A 21,614-nucleotide genomic window follows, 5' to 3' on the forward strand; every position below is an offset into this window, starting at 1 on the left:
ATCACGTCTCATATTGCGTTTCAATATTTAACCAACTTATTTTCTAATCCCTTTCACAAGATACGCACGTTGCATTTGTAATTAACAATCTCCAGCCCGCATCTAACTGAAATAGGATCATTCATTGATGTATTATTCTGAATATTGTAGAAACTAGAGGAAACTTGACTAAATCCAAAAACTATTTGGATTTAGTCTTACCTCCTGATCTCTGAACTGGGCACGATTTGATTTCATTATATTCCCACTCATTCACTTTTCCGTGGCTGCCCATATTTGACCAGAAAACAAAGCAGATTGGAAATCAATTGGAATTAAACACCAAAACCCCCTCACTAAACGCCGTGGACATAGATGCGTGTGCATTCTGAATGCGGGTGTGGAGGACGTCACAAAAACCGCTGAGAGGATGAGATAAAAATGAACCATATTTATGTTGGAAGGTAGCTGGGATGGAGCTGACGAAAAAAAACACGTGATTCGGATTGAATCCATGGCGGAAGGGACTGACAGGCGACACGGACTGACCAGGACTTTGTGCTGCCCGGTGAGGTTGGGCGGCTCGCAGAGCAGCTGCGTGTCGGACACGGTGAGGGAGCAGGGAGTGTCTCCGATCAACACCGTGTAATTCAGCCTGGCTCCGCCGGATGCAGACGGCACCAAGTTACGCCCCTGAACAGCAGAACATGTGAAGAATAAAATAAAAAATAAAAATAATAAAAAAGACGGACATGAAAACATAAGAACACGATGACCAAATCACAGCGTTTACAAATTAAAGATCGCTGACATCTACGATCTTGGTGACTCTGACAAGCTGGGAGCATCGATTTATTTATTTATTTATTCATTTATTTTTACGGAGATTTTCCGTTGCAGAAGTCTGCGGCAGAATATCTGGCAGAAAATCACTCGCGGTCTAAAAATAAATACTTGGGGTAAGAATCTGCATTCAGGGAAGCCCACTGGCAGTTTTTAAAAATAATCCCAACTGCCTTATTTTTTTTTTGTCTATTTTTCTCCCTGCGATGACGGCGATGAGATAAACTTTATTGATGCTTGAGGGGCAAAGGGGGGGGGGGTTCACTGCTTCAGTCGGGATGAGGATCTTTTTTTTTTTTTTTTACGTATTATATCATACGTAAAAAAAAAAAAAGGAATGACGGAGCTTGACAGTGCAGTGCCTTCGTCACACTGAGCTTCAGTGGCGAGAATGAAACAACGAAGCGGGAGAAAGATCTCTTCAGTCCTTTTTTATTTTCATGCGGGGGGTGGGGGGGGGGGGGGTGGGGGTGTGTGAAGGACAGAGGGCAAAGTCGAAAGGAGGTGGAGAAGAAAAGCTTCTGCCGAGACTCAATCATACGCCAGCGACAGCACACTGCAGGTGTGGCCCCTGAGGTACGAGACTCGAGGACTGTAATTGAACATCGCTCGGCACAAGGAGCTGTAACCCCAGGGTTGAAGCACTCAAGTCCGGGGCACTTGAGGCCTTGATTCCGGCCTCAAACTGCACTTTGAGCGACTCTTGGATTTTGGATGCGACGTTGTGTCAACTCGGACTTGACTCGGAGGGCCTCTCGGCGATATCGGCTCGAGTCGAGAGCAAAATCTGCGACGTATTGCAGATGGCAGACCTTTTTAAAGGAGAGGGAATAAAAAGCAATCGATTTGCTCCGTTCCGTCGGCCCCCTCAAGTTTCAAAGCCCATCGCCCTCGAGATGGAATCACCACCATTAAGACTCTAAATGGACTAGGACTCGATAAGCTTTGGTCATGAACTTGACCCAGATCTCGATAAGGGCCTCAGCCCTGACCTGGTCTGGCCTGGAGTAGTCTTTACCATGACACTACTACATCCCTACGTACACAACTACTACACTACGTCTTCTACACCCAAGTTCCAGCGGTCTCAGCAGGTACAGTCTGTACCTGCACCCTGACCTACCTTGAGTATGATGGGAGCGCCGGGCTTCTGCTCCAGGACCCCGGACAGGCTGAGGGGCTCCAGGTAGGGGTTGGGGTAGTAGATGAAGCTGGTGCTGTTGTACGTGAGCAGGGCCTGGACGTTGTTGAAGACGAAGCCGAACTCCTCCACGTGCTTGATCGTCTCCTGGTCGGGGGTGTACTCGGCCTTCAGCGAGGGGGCGAAGCAGCTGATGGTGGTGGTGTTCAGCACCTTGCACACCTGGGGACACCCATCGCAGTTAGAATTTAGAGCCTTTCTTGAGCCTGGAAAGGCGACGGCGCTGGCACTTTGACGCAACAAAAGGGATGGGTGCTTGTCCCATCGCCCCTTCCTCCTACTCCTCCTCCTCCTCCTCCTCCTCCCTACTTCACAATGATTTCAGGTTCCAGGCCTCCTTATTGTCTCAAAGCTATTCCTCATCCAATGTTGAAACTTTGACTGAATTGTTTGTCACACTTGTTTTAGCAGGGGCGCCCACGCTTCTTCCGGATTCTGCTTTCTATTGGATGTTGTCAGGTTTCCAAATACTTGTCTTTGAGGCACGTGGAGACAAACAGAAGGTCTTACGGGCTTTAGTTCACAGCACATGAGAGTGCAGTGGCCCTGAGAGCTCAACGCAACTGCGACTTCAGAAAACACATTGCAAATGGATCGTTTCAGGAAGTCATTCAGCTCAGTTCTCTCACCCAAAAGATTTGAATCCTTCACAAACTTCACCGCACGGCCATGGAGTCGGTAGAAGCTGTCTTCTCTGGAACATCACACTTAAATGGTTTCAATTAAAACTGTGGATTGATATAAAAGCTGCTTTTCCAATTTTAAATTGCATGGAGGATTTGGACATGGTCGTCTCGGGTGGCGCGATTGATCTGCGTTACTTGCGACTACAGGTTATTACTTCTATAAATTATTATATACTATTAAAGACACAAAAAAATTTAGTTTAATCATTTTAATTGCAGATGAATCAGTGCATCTGGTTTGGCTACCTTCCGTAATGTGGTTTTGCGATGGTGTTTTCTGTTAATGCTTTGTGTTTTTTGTTAATGCGTTTGTGTTTCCTGTTAATGCATTTGTGTTTTCTGTTAATGCGTTTGTGTTTTCTGTTAATGCATCCGTGTTTTCTGTTTATGCGTTTGTGTTTTCTGTTAATACGTTTGTGTTTTCTGTTAATGCATTTGTGTTAGTCGTTATTTGCTTGTGTGTTGTCTATTTGCGTGTGTTTTCTTAAGCTGCAGTGCGTTGAGCTCTCAGGGCCACTGTACAAGAGTGGGTTTGGGCCCTGTTGGCACCAGTAACATATGTACAGTAACATGATACACAGTAAAGAGTTATTATTTGACTCTATTGTTTTTCTAATCACCATGCTTATTTGAGTGGGCAAAAGAAAGTTTTGTATGAGAAACAATCCCCTAAGGCTAATTATGCTGCATTTCAAGAGAATAAAAGAAAGTTTGAGTTTTCGCATGCATTCTTCTTTAAAAAAAAAAAAAAATCATCCCCAAATATTCCAGACCTCACGCTGTGGGCCATATCTTCCTATCAATATTCATGTAGACAACAATTAAGATGCAATACAATAGACCATAGAGGGTAAAACCTACTCACGTTGACAGATTCATGCCCGGCATATTTGACTCTGACCCGAGGCTCTTGAACCACGTCCAGGTTTGTGCCAGTCACCGTTAAGGTGGTGTGTCCGCTGTTGACAACAGGAGATAAAATGCAAACGTGTACATTTCTGGTCTGCTGAAATGGAAACTGATCACGGCGGTGTACAATCACTGTACAAACGTACACACACTGTATGTGCATGCATGTATTCACACACACAATCACACATAGGCACACATACATTTCAGCATAGACATACATAGACAGACATATTCATGAAGGCAAATGAGTAAACTAATTCATACCCTCTCTCTCCAACACACACACACACACACACACACACACACACACACACACACCAACTGACATCACCAACAGCGCATTGACATATATTCATACCCCCCACATGCACATAAACATGGAAGAAACAAACAATGAAGAAACTAATACAAACACCCCTCCACAAACACACACACACACACACACACACACACACACACATAGATACCAATAGACAACAACAAATATTGCATGCCTCCAACACACACACACACACACACACAAACACACACACACAAACACAAACACACACACACACACACACAAATACCAATAGACAACAACAAATATTGCATGCCCCCAACACACACACACACACACACACACACACACACACACACACACACACACACACACACACACACATATACACACACACACACCTAAAAAAATAACATAGGTTTGCACCCCACACCACGATGCATACACACAGACACACACACCCATACACTTGCAGAGACACACACACACACACACCCACACACACACACACACACACACACACACACACACACACACACACACACACACACACACACACACACTCCACAACTCGCAGTGTATACATAAATCAAAACGAGCTGTGGCTCCTGTATAATGTTATTAGAGCGACTACCACAGTGAAATCAATCAGTTTTAGCTGCAGAAACACAGACAACATTCAAAGACGCTGCATCCATGGATCCTTCAGGAGTGCGGCCGGCGTGATAGCTGGCTCTTTGTTATTGGGCAACGGAGCCAGATCAAACGGGCTGAACCAGCTGGCTGCTGCCTCCATCAGCTCCATGCCTCCATCAGCTCCATGCCTCCACCGGCAGCGATACAGGTGCTGCTTGTTTACATGTGTGAGCTCAATGTGATTAGGATAAACAACGCTGCGCTCCACGCATCACCTGCACCGACTAAACCCCTCAGAGCAGAGATGGAGGGAGGGAGCGAGGGAGGGATGAAGAGGAAAAGGTAGAGCGGTAGAGAGAGAGAGAGAGAGGGAGAGGAATAAAGGGAGAGCGAAAGTAAAAGAGAGAGGTGAATAAATACAGAGGAAAACGGAATAAATCAAAATATAGAGAAGTAAAGAGGGATATATATTTATATTTAGAGCGAGAGAGGGAGTGAGATGGAGAGAGAGAGAAAACATAAGAGGGTTGAAAGAAAGAAAAGGAAAACAAAAAGAATGAGAGAGCGAGATAGAGATAGAGAGGCACGGAGGAATGAAAGAGAGAGTGAGTGAGATTGAAAGGGGGGTTAAAGAGGTGAAGAGAGAGGAAAAGAGAAAGAAAACAAAACAGACGGAGCGGGAGAGAGAGAGAGAGAGAGAGGGATGTCTATAGATGGGAAAATGGAATGAAATTAAAATAGAGATAAATAAATGAGATAAAGAGCGGGAGCGGCAGGGAGAGAGATAAACAAGACCGAAACAGCGGCATCATTGCAATAAAAAAACAATAAAAACAATACATCGAATCCATCGACACAGAGAAAAACAGAAATTAATCAAAACAGAGAGAGCGAGACAGCGAGCGAGAGAGAAAAGGGATGGAGAGAGAGGCAGATGCATAGAGTAACACAGATGGAGGGGGAGGGATGGAAAGAGCAGTAGACGGCGAAATAACGAAAGAAATGGAGACAGAGAAAGGGAGGTGAAAACAGAGACGGAGGAAACGGGATAATCAAAACAGAGAGAGAGAGCGAGAGAGAGCGAGAGAGAGAGCGAGCGAGAGAGAGCGAGGGAACAGAGAAAGGTGGAGAGTTACGGGGGGATATGGGTGGAGGTAGAGATGGAGGCCAGAGGTGTGAGGAAGCCGTCCTGTCTAATCAGCGCTGCTTCCTGCCTCCAGCTTCAAAGAGCGACCACCGCTCTTGGACGACGACGGCCCTCAAAAGCCCCCTACACCATCTAAACCCCCTACACCACCCAAACCCCCTACACCATCTAAACCCCCTACACCACCTAAACCCCCTACACCATCTAAACCCCCTACACCACCTAAACCCCCTACACCATCTAAACCCCCTACACCACCTAAACCCCCTTCACGACCTGAACCCTCTACAACAGGGGTGCCCACAGTTTTTCGGCTTGCGAGCTACTTTTAAACTGACCCGGTCGAAATGATCTACCTGCATTAAAAAATGCAAAATATATTTATTTATATATATACACTGAGTATACTTTATATATACAATATATGCTAGCGTACCTTGCATCACTGTAAGAACCTTTACAGCACAATACAATTAAATACATTCCTGGTCACTACCTTACTCTGATGACTTGCACTGAATAACTTAATAATAATCTTCATGTGGGAAAAGGCTGACTCGCATAAATAAGTAGAGCTGAATAATGCAGTCAAGGAGGGAGCACATTTCCTCATGTTTGGATACTTTTCCTCCGTGAGTAAGTTCCAAAACTGTCCATGAGCCCTGGACTTGAGCTGAATGTCAGCCTGCATTGTCAACATCTCCTCCTCCACTGCAGACCAGTTCAGGTGAAAGAGTGAATCAACCTCAACATCTTCCCTGCAGCACATAAAGGTAGAGACTGGCTCGAGTAAAGCAAAGTCTTGAAACCGTTTTTCAAAGTCTGACAGACAGTTTTCAATCTGCTCTTTGTAGCGCACACCGTTACTGGGAGAGAATGCTGATTGGCAAAATGCTGACGTTCTGAATTCACACCAAAGTTGTCAAATTCTAATATGATTTTCAAATATTTTGTCTGTGTCTTTTTTTTACTTTGATATGTGTATCCAAACTTCCAATTCTAAATAATGTTGGCAGCTGTGTGTTGTGCTATTACCTCGTGATGCTCCATTGGGGCTCAATGCGCTGCACCGTGGGGTCCTCGATGTACTCAAAGCTCAGAATTCCCGGCACTTTGGCGCGGTCCACACTGAGGCTGACCTGCACTGGGCCAGCACCAGTCAGACACGGGGCCGAGAAACAGACAATCTCTGACATCGTTCTCCTGGGGGGGTGAATTTAAATTAAAAAAAAAAAAAAAAAAAAAAATTGAGGGTGTTATTCTCCCATTTTGATCTTGTCTCCCACCTCCCCTTTCCCGCTGTGGCTGGGCAGCGTTTTGAGCTATGTGCATTACGGGGATGGGATGAGCCTTCATTACAGCCTGTCCTGCCTCTTCCTCGTTACCGACGCATTAAGGACGGAGCGCGGTAATTAGAGGGTGCTCCAGCTAATAGCTTCTCCTCTTCACCCCCCTGACTCATACCATTCGAGGCATTTTGATCTTAAAATAGATATCTATAAATACCCATGGAGAACAATGCCCACCACCCAAGCCGGGTTTTCACCCATTCCTCATTAGTCACCTTCCAAACCATTTTACTCAATTGTACTTAATTACATCTTAAAGAGCCTAAGGCATAGTCATCTCATGAGATGAGTTGTTTTCTCGCGTTCCCCAATTATCTCTCTCTTGTTGTTGAATATTCAAGTCATACAAAAACCCTCCACCTCAACGGTGAAATTCCCCGATGCTCAACTCGACGCTTTAAGAAAACATGGCCGTCTACATGTGCCACAGCGGAGAAAGCTGTCTCTCGGAGCCCCGTCAAGGTCTCTCAGCCGCTGGTCTCCAAACGAGGACGTGAAGCAATAAGGACCGGTTGACACGCGGCACCTCGTGAGCATGCAAGTCCGTGGTTTTCAACACCTCGGCAAACGAGCTTAAAGTAACACCTGACAAGACGTAATTTCTAAGTTCTAAGAAGTTATTCCTTCCGTCGGCCACGCGAGTCTCTCGCCCCTCCCCACTTCCGTCCTCCAGCCTGGCAGCAGGGTCGGTTTCGTTTGGCTTTTTCTCACCTTCTGCGCTGGCGGAAACGTGGCGTGACCTTCCAAGTTCCCTCAAAAGAAGAAAAGAAAAGACGCAAGCCGCGCAGCTCACCTGTACAGCTCGCAGGTCTGATTCCCAAAGAGGACGCTGACGGCGCTCCCGGCGCCCAGGTTCTCGCCGACCACGGTGACCTTGGTGCCTCCAGACTCGGGCCCTCTGCTCGGGGTCAGCGCCACCATGGAAGGGGTCTGCGGAGGGACCGGCGCTTGTGAATTTTTTTTATTCAACACGGGTCGCACACGGAATACAACACGTCTGCTGAGTTATCGGGTTCTTTTTAACTGCGATACTTTCATCTGGAAGCGTCGACGTACTTTTATCTAGAAAGGAAGCGGAGGGAAAATGTAAAATAGGGACTGTGGAGCCGATTTGCAATTCAAATAAGGAAAGGTTTAATTAAAACCTGTGCATCAACAAGGCTAGAAATGCGGTGCATCTTCCAAAAGCAATATCTCTCCAGGCTCAGATACCATAAATCACTCCGGGAGAATATTTTACCTTTTCTTTTAACTTTTGCCTCGCCGTTAATATGAAGAGTGGGCGGAGTCATGGTATCCCTGCTGTAAAGCAACCACGGTAACTTTACTCAAGTACTTACACTACTCATGGACTGCATTTAAGCAGACTTTTTAGATGGCAAATATATTATCTTATCTTTATAACTTAATAACAATAAAAAAAAATTGGTTTTCATAGGGTTAACTTTGCCACTAACTAACTTTTGACCAAGCCACCATCAACAACTGCACCGGCACCACTTTCAACTCAACCAGCAAGGTGGGTGCATTAAGGGGAGGTGGGGGTGAGCTTGAAGCCACCACGTTGAGCGGGTACTTTAACTGGAGATGCTCGAGTACATTTAATATAAACAGGAAGTAGTTAGAGGACTTTTACTTTCGCAGGAATACCATTTTAGAGTAAAGTATGTATACTTATACATACATACATGTACAGTATCTACGATTTGAGAACTTCTCCCAACACGGCGCCTACACTGTGCGGTCCTTCACGTCTTTTTCAAGCATTTCTTAGTTGTGTCTCAATTGTGAGTCAAGAATAATTCATCCGTGTCCTCGTCGAGCTGCATATCGCACCATTATTATAAGGGTCAATTAAAAGAAAGATCTCAGAGAGCGAGGTCTTTGCTCATTATCTGGAGACATACAGTGTATTTAAAACCAGCACTACGCAACTTTTCATTTTCTTCTTTTCTTCTGTTAAAAAGAGAATATACAGTGTCAGTGAGAAAACTAAACATAGAAGTTAATACGTTTTTTTCCATCTCATGTTGTTAAGGGTAAAGTGTGCATTTACCGCAGTTGCAGAGTTCCATAGTTCAGATTGGACATATAGTATATTATTATCTAGTGATTTTGAAGGATGCTGTAGAACAAATGTTGCTGCTGATGATGATGATGACGATATTGTTTGGATTTACCACAAAGGAGTAGAGCTGGGAGGACTGGGCCCGCAGTTCTGGTCTGCATTCACCAACACACAGCTGGACAGGACCCGGGGGCGTTCCCTGGGGGGCTGCAGCCATCTCACACACAATCCTGTCAACACAAATCCATGTTCACGCACACACACACACACACACACACACACACACACACACACACACACACACACACACACACACACACACACACACACACACACACACACACACACACACACAAATACAGACACATGCACATAGACGACACACAGAGACAGAGACACACGCGCGAACGGGAATGAATAAATATAGGATATCGAAACACAGATAATCACACGTCAGGGCATTGACATTGCACACACAGACACACTACACAAACACACACACACACTCCCAATACATCCAGAATAACCAGTGTAATATCAGATGTGTTATCTGGTTGTTCCCTGGCATCGGAGATACCGCGAGCCGCTCTCGCCCGGCCGGTGTGATTGAGGAACACTTTCATACAAGTTGTGGGTCAATCCCTGTGCCCGTCTTTCTTTCTAATGGGAAACCTATAGCAGCAATATAAGGCAAAATGATAAACTGCACACCTCCCTACCTCCAGCACGATTGCCACCCACCATTACCTCCCGTTGCCGTGACAACGCCAGACTGTCTTCGATAAATCAGTATTGCCTGTCGGGCCAGTAAGATAAAGTGGGCCATGAATAAGTCATTATAGCAACTGACCCCGTGCTGAAATTAATGGTTGTAACAGCTGTAATGCCATGTTTTAAAGCACCGGGTGTGTGTGTGTGTGTGTGTGTGTGTGTGTGTGTGTGTGTGCGTGCGTGCGTGCGTGCGTGTGTGTGTGTGAACAAATGGCTGCTCTGAATGCACTGCTCAGCAGAAAAACCCCCAGCCCCTTCACGCAAACACACCAAAATCATTCGATGACTCCTCCTTAAAGAGCCCAACATTTGTCTTCATACATCATGAGAGTTTTCCAATTTTCTGCGGCAAAGTACTTTTCTTTTTTTGTACATATATTTTTTTTCTTTCTACAAGGATATAAATAAAGTCCCGGCAGCCGCGGCCCAATCGCATTACACGGCTGCGAGAGAAACACATGGCTAACAGATTGTCCCTCCAGCCTGCGACACGCTGCGCATTTCAATTACGGCTGTGCCGACATCCTCATCGCAACGGGCAAACAAAGAGTCGCTTTTCCTCCTGGGCTCCGAGGGCGAGGAGAGCCGTGCAAAGTCTGCACGGTCTTACCGCCACAATGAGGTATCACTGGGCTTAATCTTGTTCAGAGTCTGCCTGCCGATGTCAACGCGCACATGTGTGTGTGTGTGTGTGTGTGTGTGTGTGTGTGTGTGTGTGTGTGTGTGTGTGTGTGTGTGTGTGTGTGTGTGTGCGTGTGTGTGTGTGTGTGTGTGTCCGTAATCAAATGAACAAAAGGTCAAAAAAGTCCACCTGAAACAAACCGCGGCATGGATGGGTTAAATTGACTTATCTTATGAATCCATCTCAGAGGTGGAAAGTCCGAGTTCAGAAAGTAAAATTCCACTCTGGGATTTCGAGTCAACCATATGGAATCGCTGATTAGCATCGATCCAGAGGTCCAACTATTGAAATCAGCTGGATCAGTGCATGGCTGGTGCCAAAACATGACAGGACTTTTGCTTTCTGAACCTGGAATTTTCCACCTGTGCATAAGATAATAGTCACTGCATAATTGATAAAATAATTAAACCTGATTCTGATTCTTGTGACCTGGGTGCTTGCAGGGGGTGTGTATGGTTGCATCGAAGGTGTTGCTATCGTTGCATTTCTTTGCATTTTAAAGATTATCCGTTTTTATTCCCCCTGTCACATTCGGCAAATTGAATCTTAAGTGCTGGATGAGATGTGCGTCATATATACATTTTGATTTGATTTGTGTTTCACGTGGGGGTGGGGGTGGGGCGCTACGTACTGTTCTGCAGTGATGTATCCTTCCTTCTGTGGAGTGCATTGTGTTCCTGCTATCTCCACGTTACCCTCCAGCTCGGAGAAGGACAGGCCCAAGTTCAAGCCCTGGATGGTGACCAGCGTGCCCCCCTCCGGTGGCCCTGCGACCGGGCTCACCTGTGGAACAACAACAGCAGGGTAAGGGGGGGGGGCATGGAAGTTACTGAGTTCAAACAGCACTGATTCTGTGTAATTAATTATATTTTCAAATCAATTCATCAAAACTGTTTAAAAGAGGTTTGGGGTTTAGAATTGGAAGATTGCACACTGCACATTGCTCTCATCATACTGTTATATGCTATTCCATTTGGCATTTCACTGAAACAAACTATTTGAAATATTCTTGATCAGCGCAATATAACTTTATTACTTATGACTTTTTTTATCTTACCTTGTTGAGCTGTTTGTTATTTGTTACCGATTATTATACTTGAATGAATATATTGTGAATATAGTCTTATATACATATAAGGTATATATATATACACCTTCTCACTTTGAACTTATGCTTCCCACTGAGCTGAGCTTGCAAAGGCTGATTTTCCCCTATGCGGGATCAAGAGAGTATGTTATCCTATCAAATCTTTTCTTATCGTATTACAATATTGTAATACAAAAGCATAGAAAATTCCATTTGCATGGAAAGCACATTGGATTTTCCTGTGTATGAAATGTACTATGTAAGTTTAGTTTGATTTGACTTCATAAAATAGAAATACAAAAACAAAAAACATAATATTGTGTTAAATATATTCATGTTTGAAAAAAAGTAACATAATAATTTGTGTTTTGCGTCCCGTACATACTATTAGAAAATTACAAATAAAGTATCACACTATCAATGTAAACAACAAATCAAAACTGGAAGAATGTAAAATTGAATCATTTATTTTTCGTGATTCAAAAGCAATTAAACAATAAACAGATATATGACTGTGAAATAAGATGAAAAGAGGTGGAGGGTTGAAAGGAATCACTATCACAAAGCAGCAGAACAGAGCATAAATAAAAGGAAAAGATTCACGACATGATAAGTGATTCATTTGACTGGTTATCTTCCCTGGCAGATCGCTCCGGAGATTACGGGACCGCACTGCAAAAGTCACCTTTGGTCTTCAGCTTGGACCTGGTAATGTGTAGAAGAGCTCAGGCAGAGGATCTGAGGCTCTGGGCTGACTCTGCGCAACACAACGCCCCTGTTGAGATCTGGCATGTTGTATCCAGATATATCCAGATTGTGTCAGAGACGGATTGGAGTCGCACCTGGCTCCACCTGGCTGTGGTCCAGTTCCGCTTCCTCACTTTATATGCAAATAACCACCATGCCATCTTTCCCGTAAGTTAACTTCGGGTCTTTAATTATTGTTTGGCATCGATGCCATGTTAAGCTGAATTTATTTCCTGCATTTATTTTGGGGTGAAATGTCCTTGTATGTTGTTGAGGTATGAATAATCAAGCTTAATTTGAACTGAATCTTAGTATACCAAGTAGGGTACCCACTGCTGAATAAGTTGAGCAGAAGGCGCGCTTTCCTATGGATGAACATGCACTTCTGCTGAACGCGGTCGGACAAGTAGGCTTTCCCACTACATTAACTACTTGTGTACATGGGTCACTGAATACCTCCGGGTGTGGTTCAGGTGATCAGTGATCGGTGATCAGATTCTTAATGCATCTTGGATGCCTTGACAGCCCATATATATAGTCTGATTGTGAGTCACTCAAGTTGTACTCTAATGTCAGGTCAGAACACAACATCCTAGCACAATTTGCGATACGCATTTTTTGACAGGGTAAAGAGAGTTCAAATGCTCCAGGCTTGAGTTAAACAGAGCATATATAACTCCTTTCAGATTTACTCAAATTGATATTTTTCAAGGGGGAGATGCATCAGTGTAATGCCCCTTTCGTATTGTACCAAAAACCCGGTAACACCCGCTAACATGCGACATTTGTCATGAGTGGGAAAGGAAAAACCCTGCAAGAGACACAGGGTTTAATCGGCTCCGATCTGCCCTGCTGCCGTGTAAATACACAGGAATATCTGTGTATCATTCCATCATTTCATATCCGATTTAGAATACAAAATCAAAATCAGGAGTTATGGACTTTTTTTCTGCGAGGGGCGCCGTGAAATGTTGTGAGTTTCTCCTGGCAACGGGAAAGGTGTCAATCTCCTATTTTGAGAGGGTTGAAAACCTGGGTCAACCAGCTAATTTTGGTGTGAAAACAGTAAAACAGTAGAAGAAAACATCATCAAATATTCATTAGTGTTACTTATTCAGGGAGGCAAATGAGAGCATATGAATGGAAAATGTGACGGGATCAATGATTGAACCTTGTGGAACACCGTGATTTAACCCGATTTGGTAAAAGAGATACTGTACTACTACTGTATGTTCTATTTCACTTGGCCAATGCAATGTATTCTTGTTCTTTGCATCGGTATAATATATAGCCTCGTGTCACTATAGGCCTTGAGAAAACCATTCAGAAATGTGTCCAGCATAAAGCTGACCGGCCCAGCAGGACACCTTTGGACCTGCAAAGAAGAAAAGAAGCGGTGATGGAGCAACCCTCGCTCCACTCCCAAGTAGCACAAGGCAGTTGATTCATTCGAGCGCAGCTCCTTGGGAAACACTAATAATGTGACAGGGACTTCAAAGGTTCACGGCGCTTTGAAGTGGAAGAGCCTTGCTCCTCTGAGTCTGACCCACTGTGTGACTCATTCAGGTGGATGAACAGGAGTTTTTGACATTAAAGATACACAGCCAACTTCTAAATAGCTGCCAAGCACTTTAGGGATTCAGCCGGTGTGACATAAAGTGCATGATGGTCTGAAGGTGATGTTGGAATGGGAATGTTTGAATGGGAAGTCGGATGTTGCCCATAGACAGAACTCACATTTGCTGTGATATGCATGCACTGCAGGCACCTTTGTTTGTCACTATATGTTCACAATACAAAGGCAGTAGCCTGAGGGTTGGAGAAAGACTTGTGGCTCTTCCACGTTGTTTGTTGAGCTCCGAAGAGAAGAAGATCCCGCCACCAATACCTTTTTTTCGTTTTTTTTTTTTTAATAAAAACATTTCTTCCGGATGATTTGTTTCAGGTCACACTCACTTCTAATCCGTTTAAATATCAGAAAAGACAGATAATCTCAAATAAAAAGGATCCCACATGTCATTGTTGTTTAATAGGCATGTGGAGCATCCACACTTTGACCAGTAACGCCGTCGGTTTTAGAAGCAAGTACAATTCTCATTGAGCCTTGAGCCATTACTTACAGGCCTGAATGTAACACATCTTTTACTGCTGTTGTCACAAGGATTCGGGGACCTACTAACAGGGCCATGGATGAGAAACGGTTGAGAACCCCTTCGGTAAGCTTGAAAGCGACAAGTGTTGTTGCTTGACTGATGCAGCGACTGAACGGACTCGGAAACCGACTGACCTCAGTGATGCGTGGGTTGGTGCACTTGACATTCCTGGCGGACAGGTCCAGCCAGCGGCTGGCGTAGGGGGACAGAGCTGGACAGTGCTGCCTCATGGTGCACCTGCCCTCTCCGCTGCACCAGCCACACTGAAACTTCTTCTCCGCCCGCAGGCACATGCCGCAGCTGTCCCGCTGAGCGCCGCACTTGTAGAGTTTGACTGTACGTTGACAGGAGGGGATGGGAGTCGACGAAAAAAAAAGAGACCCGGGTGTTAGTACGAGAATACCAATGTCATGGAAATTGTCATCTTCCGTCTGGGGCGTCGCAAATGTTGATATTTGCGTCGACCCGATTGAGATGAAAAGCCTATTAATGAGTGTTTGCTAAATCTAACCTCAGTTTGATATAATATGCATGCGCCACCTTTCAGAACACAAAGTATACTTGCCTTGAAAAGAAAACCTGAACCATTCATTCATTAACTCCATAAACTGAGGGAGAAGTCCTTGTTGTACCGCCTATAAGGTCACCACCGGCGGTATACATTTTCTCCCTCCTTCAGTACACCGCTGACTATGCGGTCATACCAATGCAAAACGGCAGATTAAAAGAGCCAACTTTGGCCCACTCCTGCATGATAATGAAGTGGGGAAAACCGAGGCCGGTTGACAAAAGAGCGGCAACGGAAACCCGCCCTTCACCCTGGCGGCGCACAGGTGATTGGTCGCATCACGATAACACTCCCGGCCGCTGTGAACTTTCTCCCAAGGCCCCGCGCGAGCCATCAAGGGGCTCTCCATGACCCATTCACCCCCCCCCTCCCGCGGAGTGAGTGCTTTACACTCCTTGGAGCCCGGCAGTGACGGATGGCGGAGGCACCTTTAATCTTCTCGGGATTGTCGATGATGAAATTGCCGTTCCACGCGATGGAGAGGTCCGCCGCCAGGTCGCTGATCTTCACACCCTCATACATGTACTGAAATGCAAGACGGAGAGAAAGGAGGAGAGGGTGAGCGAGGGGGCGAGCGACCGGCCGCTTTTTTTTTTCGAGTGCGGGGAGAGAGTCGGAAAGAGGGAACAAGAGAGAGCGCAGCGAGAGGAAGGTCGGAGGCTGTTCCCGGGGCTTTCTTCTCTTCACCCCGGCCGGACGATCATCCACATCAAAGGAAAATTGCCTTTGTGCAAAACAGCACCGAGGGTCCAGGTTGCATTGATCGCCATTTAATTACTAAATCAACGCTCGACAGCACTCGTCCGTCCGCCTCCATTTTTTTTTGCTCCGCGGATTCTCTGCTGAATTTCCTGTCCCCGAAACGACTCGGCTCGGCGGGCTCCGGCACTATCGCACCACAGCTCACTTAACGCGCAGAGGTCACACAGAGGTCGCGCCGGAGGATCACTCGACTTTGTTTGAGTTCTTGGCTCGGCGCGCACTTCGGTTTCTGTTTCAGGGCTTTCTACTCGTCTCTCCCTCGCTCTCGCTCTCGTTCTTTTCCTTTCTTTTCCCGTCCTGCTCTGCGCTTGCTCCCTTTGTTAAACACCTTTCTCCTCTTCCCTCCCATTTGCTTTCCCTCCTTTCCTCTCCTCTCTTCTGCTTAGCTTTCCTTCTGCCTCTTGTATTTCATTTATTTTTCTTTCGTTTTCTCTTCCTTCCGTTTCATCTGCTTTCCCTTTGTTTCCTCTTGTTTCTTCTCCTCCGTTTCGCTTTGCTCTCCTTTCCTTTCTTTTGCTGGCATCTTCTCTCCTTTCATTACTTTATTTTCCTCCCCTTCCTTCCTTTCCTTTTCCTCCCCTCTCCGCTCCTTCCCATTCCCCTCCTTTCATTCACTCTTCTTTCCTTTCCATTCCTCTGTTTTACTTTTATCTCTTTATTTGACCCTATTTTCCTTCCCTCTTCTCTCCATTCCTCACTTTTCCTTTCATTTCCTGTCATTTCTTTTAATTTCCTCTCTTTTCTCTTCCATCCCTACCGGCCTGCCCTCTCAGCTCACTTTCTCATCCTCCCCGTGCGCTCTTCACCTCCTTCACCTCTCCTCACTTCTGTTTCCCTCTCTCCATCCCAGCCGCTTGGCCCCAGTTTATTCCGTCCATCACGGTGGCAGCGTATTGGGGGGGTCGCCGTACCGAGCTGTTCTGGCACTGCACGCTGGTGCTGTTGAAGCGCAGCGCCGTGACGCGGTGGCTGGCGCCCTGCACGTGCACCACGCACTCGTAGCCGCGCTGCCCCGACTGCGGCTGCGGGAGGTTCCGGGCCCGGAGGGTGATGGGCCGCACCTCCCCCGCTGGGATCAGAATCTCGCCCGAGTGCAGGAGCTGAGGGCAGTCCTGGGAGAGAGGAAACAAACAGGCATGAGCACATGGACACACACACACACACACACACACACACGAAAGCACACATAAACACACACACTCATATGTGAAGGAAATACAAAAACTCGCAGGCAAAACAGGTCTTTGCTGCTCACTACAGTCTTTACTGTCAGTTGTTATTGTGCAATATATTGTAAGAATATTGTCATAATTTAGGTCTAATTAATCCATTGTTATCAGTGCCCACATCATTTTTTTTATATATACATTGTTGTGTCTTATTTCAATTACATGTTTGTTTCCATGCAATATACACAGTCCCATGCCCCATAAACCTATAAGGATCTCATTATTTAAATACTGTTAGACAGAACTTTTTTTGCAAATTTAACTCAAAAAACTGACATTAAAGTCGTAGATAGAAAACAGAAATCAAAGGTGTCCATATTATTCTATGCATATGTATTTACACTGTACAGAAAAATTCCGAACTAGATTTATACTTAGCCCTTGCCAAAGCCTGTGAATCCTGAATCCTGTGCAGAGTATATCTGCATTTATCTATATTGTGTATGTTGCTCGTCTGCCTGTCGAATAGTACAACATTGCACCCACCCTGACCTCGAGTCAAAACACTTGAAACAGAAACTGATTCTGATACTGATTCTGAAAAACACCGTTATGTAAGCATGCTGCTGCTGTGCATGAGGCGTTGTGCGTATTAAAAACCAAAATATGAGTCTGGATTCAAAGCTCCCGCCATTAAAGTCTCACGCTGGTCGTATGGCGCACTGCAAAAAGCCTCTACCCTTCAGTCTCACAATCTGCTTTGAAATCAGACATTTCTGGATTTCTTAAAACAAAAAGGGGGAGCGTCTGCTGAGGGAACAGCGTGAAATAACTTTTCTTTTTTAAATGGTGTTTGGGCTGTTTAAGCGGCTCGTTAAAAACAAGTATCTCAGAGAATAACGCTGATTACGCCACTAGAACACAGACACTCGCACTGATTCACGCTTAAACCAACTAATTTGTGTGGCAAAGAAGTGAAACCATCTCATTCTATTGAAAGAAACCATATGCCTCAACGTCCAATTAAATTACACATTTTTGAAGATTCTGCTTGGGTTTTATAATGTATAAACATATTCTCACGCTGTACGTACTGTACATCTGACAATACATACAATTACTGTTTATTGGTCATCTGTAATGTAAAACCAAATATTTAACCGTACTGAATAACATCCCTCATGTGAATTAGTTGATGCAGTGGAATATGCTTGCCGTTCATTTTTGACATTTTTTAAGTAAGTTCTGTTACCGTTTAATGTTAGTTTTATTTTTCTATTTGTGGCAGACGAAGGGGCGTGGTAAAGCACCGGCTGCGGACGACAGCGCGGTTCCCTTTCCCGCGGCCTGCGCAGCGCTGATTGGTCCGATTCGAGGCAGCTTGGCGGCCGCGGGAAAGGGAGCCGTGTTGTCGTCCGCAGCCGGTGCTTGACCACGCCCCTTCGTCCGCCACAATATGTTATCTTTTATTTATTTATTTTTACTCTTTTAGGCTTATATTTAATATTTTTGTCAATCAGGTTTGTTGTATTGTTTCTCGTTTGAGCTTTTCTGGTTCACTGCTAGCTTTATTTCATGAGATATTTTATATGACCAATTTTTATTTTTTTTGTATGTTTTTGGGTGACTTCTATTTTAAATGTTTATTATTATTAATTAAGTCTCCATTATGTTTTTTGGGGGGGTTTTATATGTTTATCATTGTTGTATCATTGTGTCATATGTTTATCTATCTATCTATCTATCTATCTATCTATCTATCTATCTATCTATCTATCTATCTATCTATCTATCTATCTATCTATCTATCTATCTATCTATCTATCTATGAGCATTGCATGGTATTGGGGCACCCATAAGGTACACTGGATGAACTGTGCGGAGGTACCTCTGAGGCGTTGACCCTGCCCTCTTGGAAGGAGCAGCTGCTGGGGTCGTGGGTGCACAGGTTGCGGTATTTACACCAGTGGCAGCGGAAGGTGCTGTTTACACAGGACAGACACCTACAGGACACACAAGATGCATCACTACTGACATTTTCTTTTTTTTCTTACATATCACTGACACCGTCGAGCTCAAGCAAGCAGTCTGTTGCCAACGTGACACTTGATGCAATGTTATGCACATGACAATGACCTTGAAACTTGATTGACTTCCTTTTGAAGTATTATGAACACAGTCTATTCAATGCATAATATGTTTTTTAATCATTTTTTGGTTTCAAAAAGAAAAGGGGGATACTTAAACACGGGGGTGTAGGTTGGAAAGAGTAGGAGAGGAGATGGGAGAGACTAGGAGAGGAGGAGGGAAGGGGAGAGAGGAGGGGGAGAGAGCAATGGGAAGAGAAAGAGGGGAAGGAGAGGAGAGTAGAGGAGAGGAGAGGAGAGGAGAGAGAAGGAGGGGACGAGAGGAGGGGGAGTGGAGGAGAGGAGAGGAGAGCAGAGCAGAGGAGAGGAGAGGAGAGGAGAGAGAAGGAGGGGACGAGAGGAGGGGGAGTGGAGGAGAGGAGAGGAGAGCAGAGCAGAGGAGAGGAGAGGAGAGGAGAGGAGAGGAGAGGAGAGGAGAGGAGGGGAGGGGAGAGGAGAGAGCAGCAGAGGAATAAGCCAAGATGGAGAGAGATGATTGGCTCTATCAAACAGGGAGATCATTTTGTGTAGGAGGCATCCAGGTTCCACAGTGACTGTTTGCATCATAATGACCTTGGTCCCGGAGTTCCAAGACGAATAAAGTGAAACGATAAAATATCCATGAAACTGTGACAATGTGATTTAAGCGTCTGTCCGCCGCTGCGGCTCAGCGAGACGCGCTAATGCCAATAAATGCAGTGCAGCGCCATTAAATTTGGATATGACATCACTCCCAAGGGCCAACATAGGTACTAATGTGGGTGTGTGAGTGTGTGTGTGTGTGTGTGTGTGTGTGTGTGTGTGTGTGTGTGTGTGTGTGTGTGTGTGTGTGTGCGTGCTTGTGCGTGTGTGTGTGTGCAGGGGTAGGGGTGTTTGCAGTGGTGGAAGAAGTACTCGATATTGTACTCAAGTATAAATACGCACACACAAAATCCCTGTAGTAAAAGTGAAAGTACCACGGTGAGGTTTCTACTTAAGTAAAAGTAGATACAGTAAGTACTAGAGCTCTTCAATGTACTTAAAGTGTTAAAAGTAAAGGTATTCGTCGTATTCAGTCGATACTGTAATACGGCATGAAGTACTTCTGTACCTTTTTTTCTGCAGATTAGTGCTCAGCCTATCCTGATTTGTCTTTTGATAGATGAAAATATAAATCCTTATCTGAAGAATGTACCTGGATATGAATCCATATTTCTAAAATTAAATGTATATAAATATAGATAACGATAATAAAAAACAACTAAAGTACCACGACTGTGTTAGAAATGTAGCAGAGTAAAAAGCATTGACATTTGCTTTGAAACGTCTTTGAAATTGAATATACTTTAATTAGTAAGTACTTGAAAAATGTACTTGAGTACAGCACTTCATTACTTTCTACCGCGGGGTGTTACTTTATTCATGTATGTTTCATATTAACAGGCCGAACTGAAGGGGCCCACGGACGACAAAACTTTTAACATCCTGACATCGCTGGGGCGTTCACACGACAACATCCCTGTTCTTACATTGTTTTTGTCTTGCATACGTAGCGGTGCTCCAAATACACGATGTGTCTCAGACCGCAGTGCTCACACTACAAGACTCTCGCACGCACACAGGTGAGACACAGTCGAGACTTATTTTCGCCAAAAATGTAACAAAAAAAACCCCAAAAAAACAAACAGAGCCTGATAATGAAGAAAGGTTTGCTGTTGCTTGTGTGCTCATCGGTTGATTTTGAGCTGAGTGTGAGGGTGGGGAGACACAAACTGCATGGATTAATTCTAATTCTGCAGAGAATTGTATGGGTAGATTATTATAAATTATTATAATATATATATATATAATTATTATTATTATATATAATTATTATTATATATATATATAATTATTATTATTATAAATCATTATTATTATTATTATTATAATTATTATTATTATTATTATTATTATTATTATTAATGTCCTAAATAGAGAAGTGCAACAAAAATACCTAATATTCTTTATTTGAATATACATTACATATACACGTCTACATAATTCATCCTCCACTGGTTTCCTCTTACACTCTCATTGGCTCGTCGGATGCTGCTTTCGTCGCCGATCGCCCGATGCTATTTCAAACGACACGATCTTGCGTCGACGACGTCTCAAAGAGCCCGAGGACGCACCGACGCAGAGCTTTTTCCCCCGATCTCAGGAATGTGTCTGGGAGAGCCAGATCGGGGCAAATAGCGTGCAGTCCGAACAGGGCAATAGTGATTCAGGCGCTGGATGATTAGACATGGAGGCTGAATCGATGCTGAGGTGAAGGCTGTAATGAGGGGCCAGCGCGGGGGGATGGGGAGTGCTGGGTTGGGAGTGTGTTGGGTCTAAAATATTAATCAGTCAGATCACAGGGTCACTCTGCAGCTAATGGAGGCCGTACTGGGCTTGAGCCGCCGCGACGAGCTTGCCAATGGTTCA

General features: G+C 44.7%; 1 protein-coding gene across 1 annotated transcript in view; it reads right to left on the minus strand.

Moving 5' to 3' along the window:
- LOC307230273 (plexin-A2-like) overlaps positions 1-21,614 on the minus strand; it is a gene marked incomplete at its 5' end in the record, with an annotated part of 63,857 nt that overhangs the window by 16,564 nt on the left and 25,679 nt on the right. Inside the window, 11 exons of the mRNA XM_080000526.1 lie at positions 529-672; positions 1,946-2,185; positions 3,575-3,668; positions 6,720-6,887; positions 7,827-7,963; positions 9,214-9,331; positions 11,186-11,337; positions 14,676-14,875; positions 15,538-15,634; positions 16,783-16,983; positions 18,929-19,043. Coding sequence (XP_079856652.1) covers positions 529-672; positions 1,946-2,185; positions 3,575-3,668; positions 6,720-6,887; positions 7,827-7,963; positions 9,214-9,331; positions 11,186-11,337; positions 14,676-14,875; positions 15,538-15,634; positions 16,783-16,983; positions 18,929-19,043 — 1,666 coding nt within the window. The remainder of the gene's footprint in view (positions 1-528; positions 673-1,945; positions 2,186-3,574; positions 3,669-6,719; positions 6,888-7,826; positions 7,964-9,213; positions 9,332-11,185; positions 11,338-14,675; positions 14,876-15,537; positions 15,635-16,782; positions 16,984-18,928; positions 19,044-21,614) is intronic.

The sequence above is a fragment of the Zeus faber genome (assembly GCF_960531495.2).
Source record: "Zeus faber genome assembly, chromosome: 5".
NCBI lineage: Eukaryota > Metazoa > Chordata > Actinopteri > Zeiformes > Zeidae > Zeus > Zeus faber.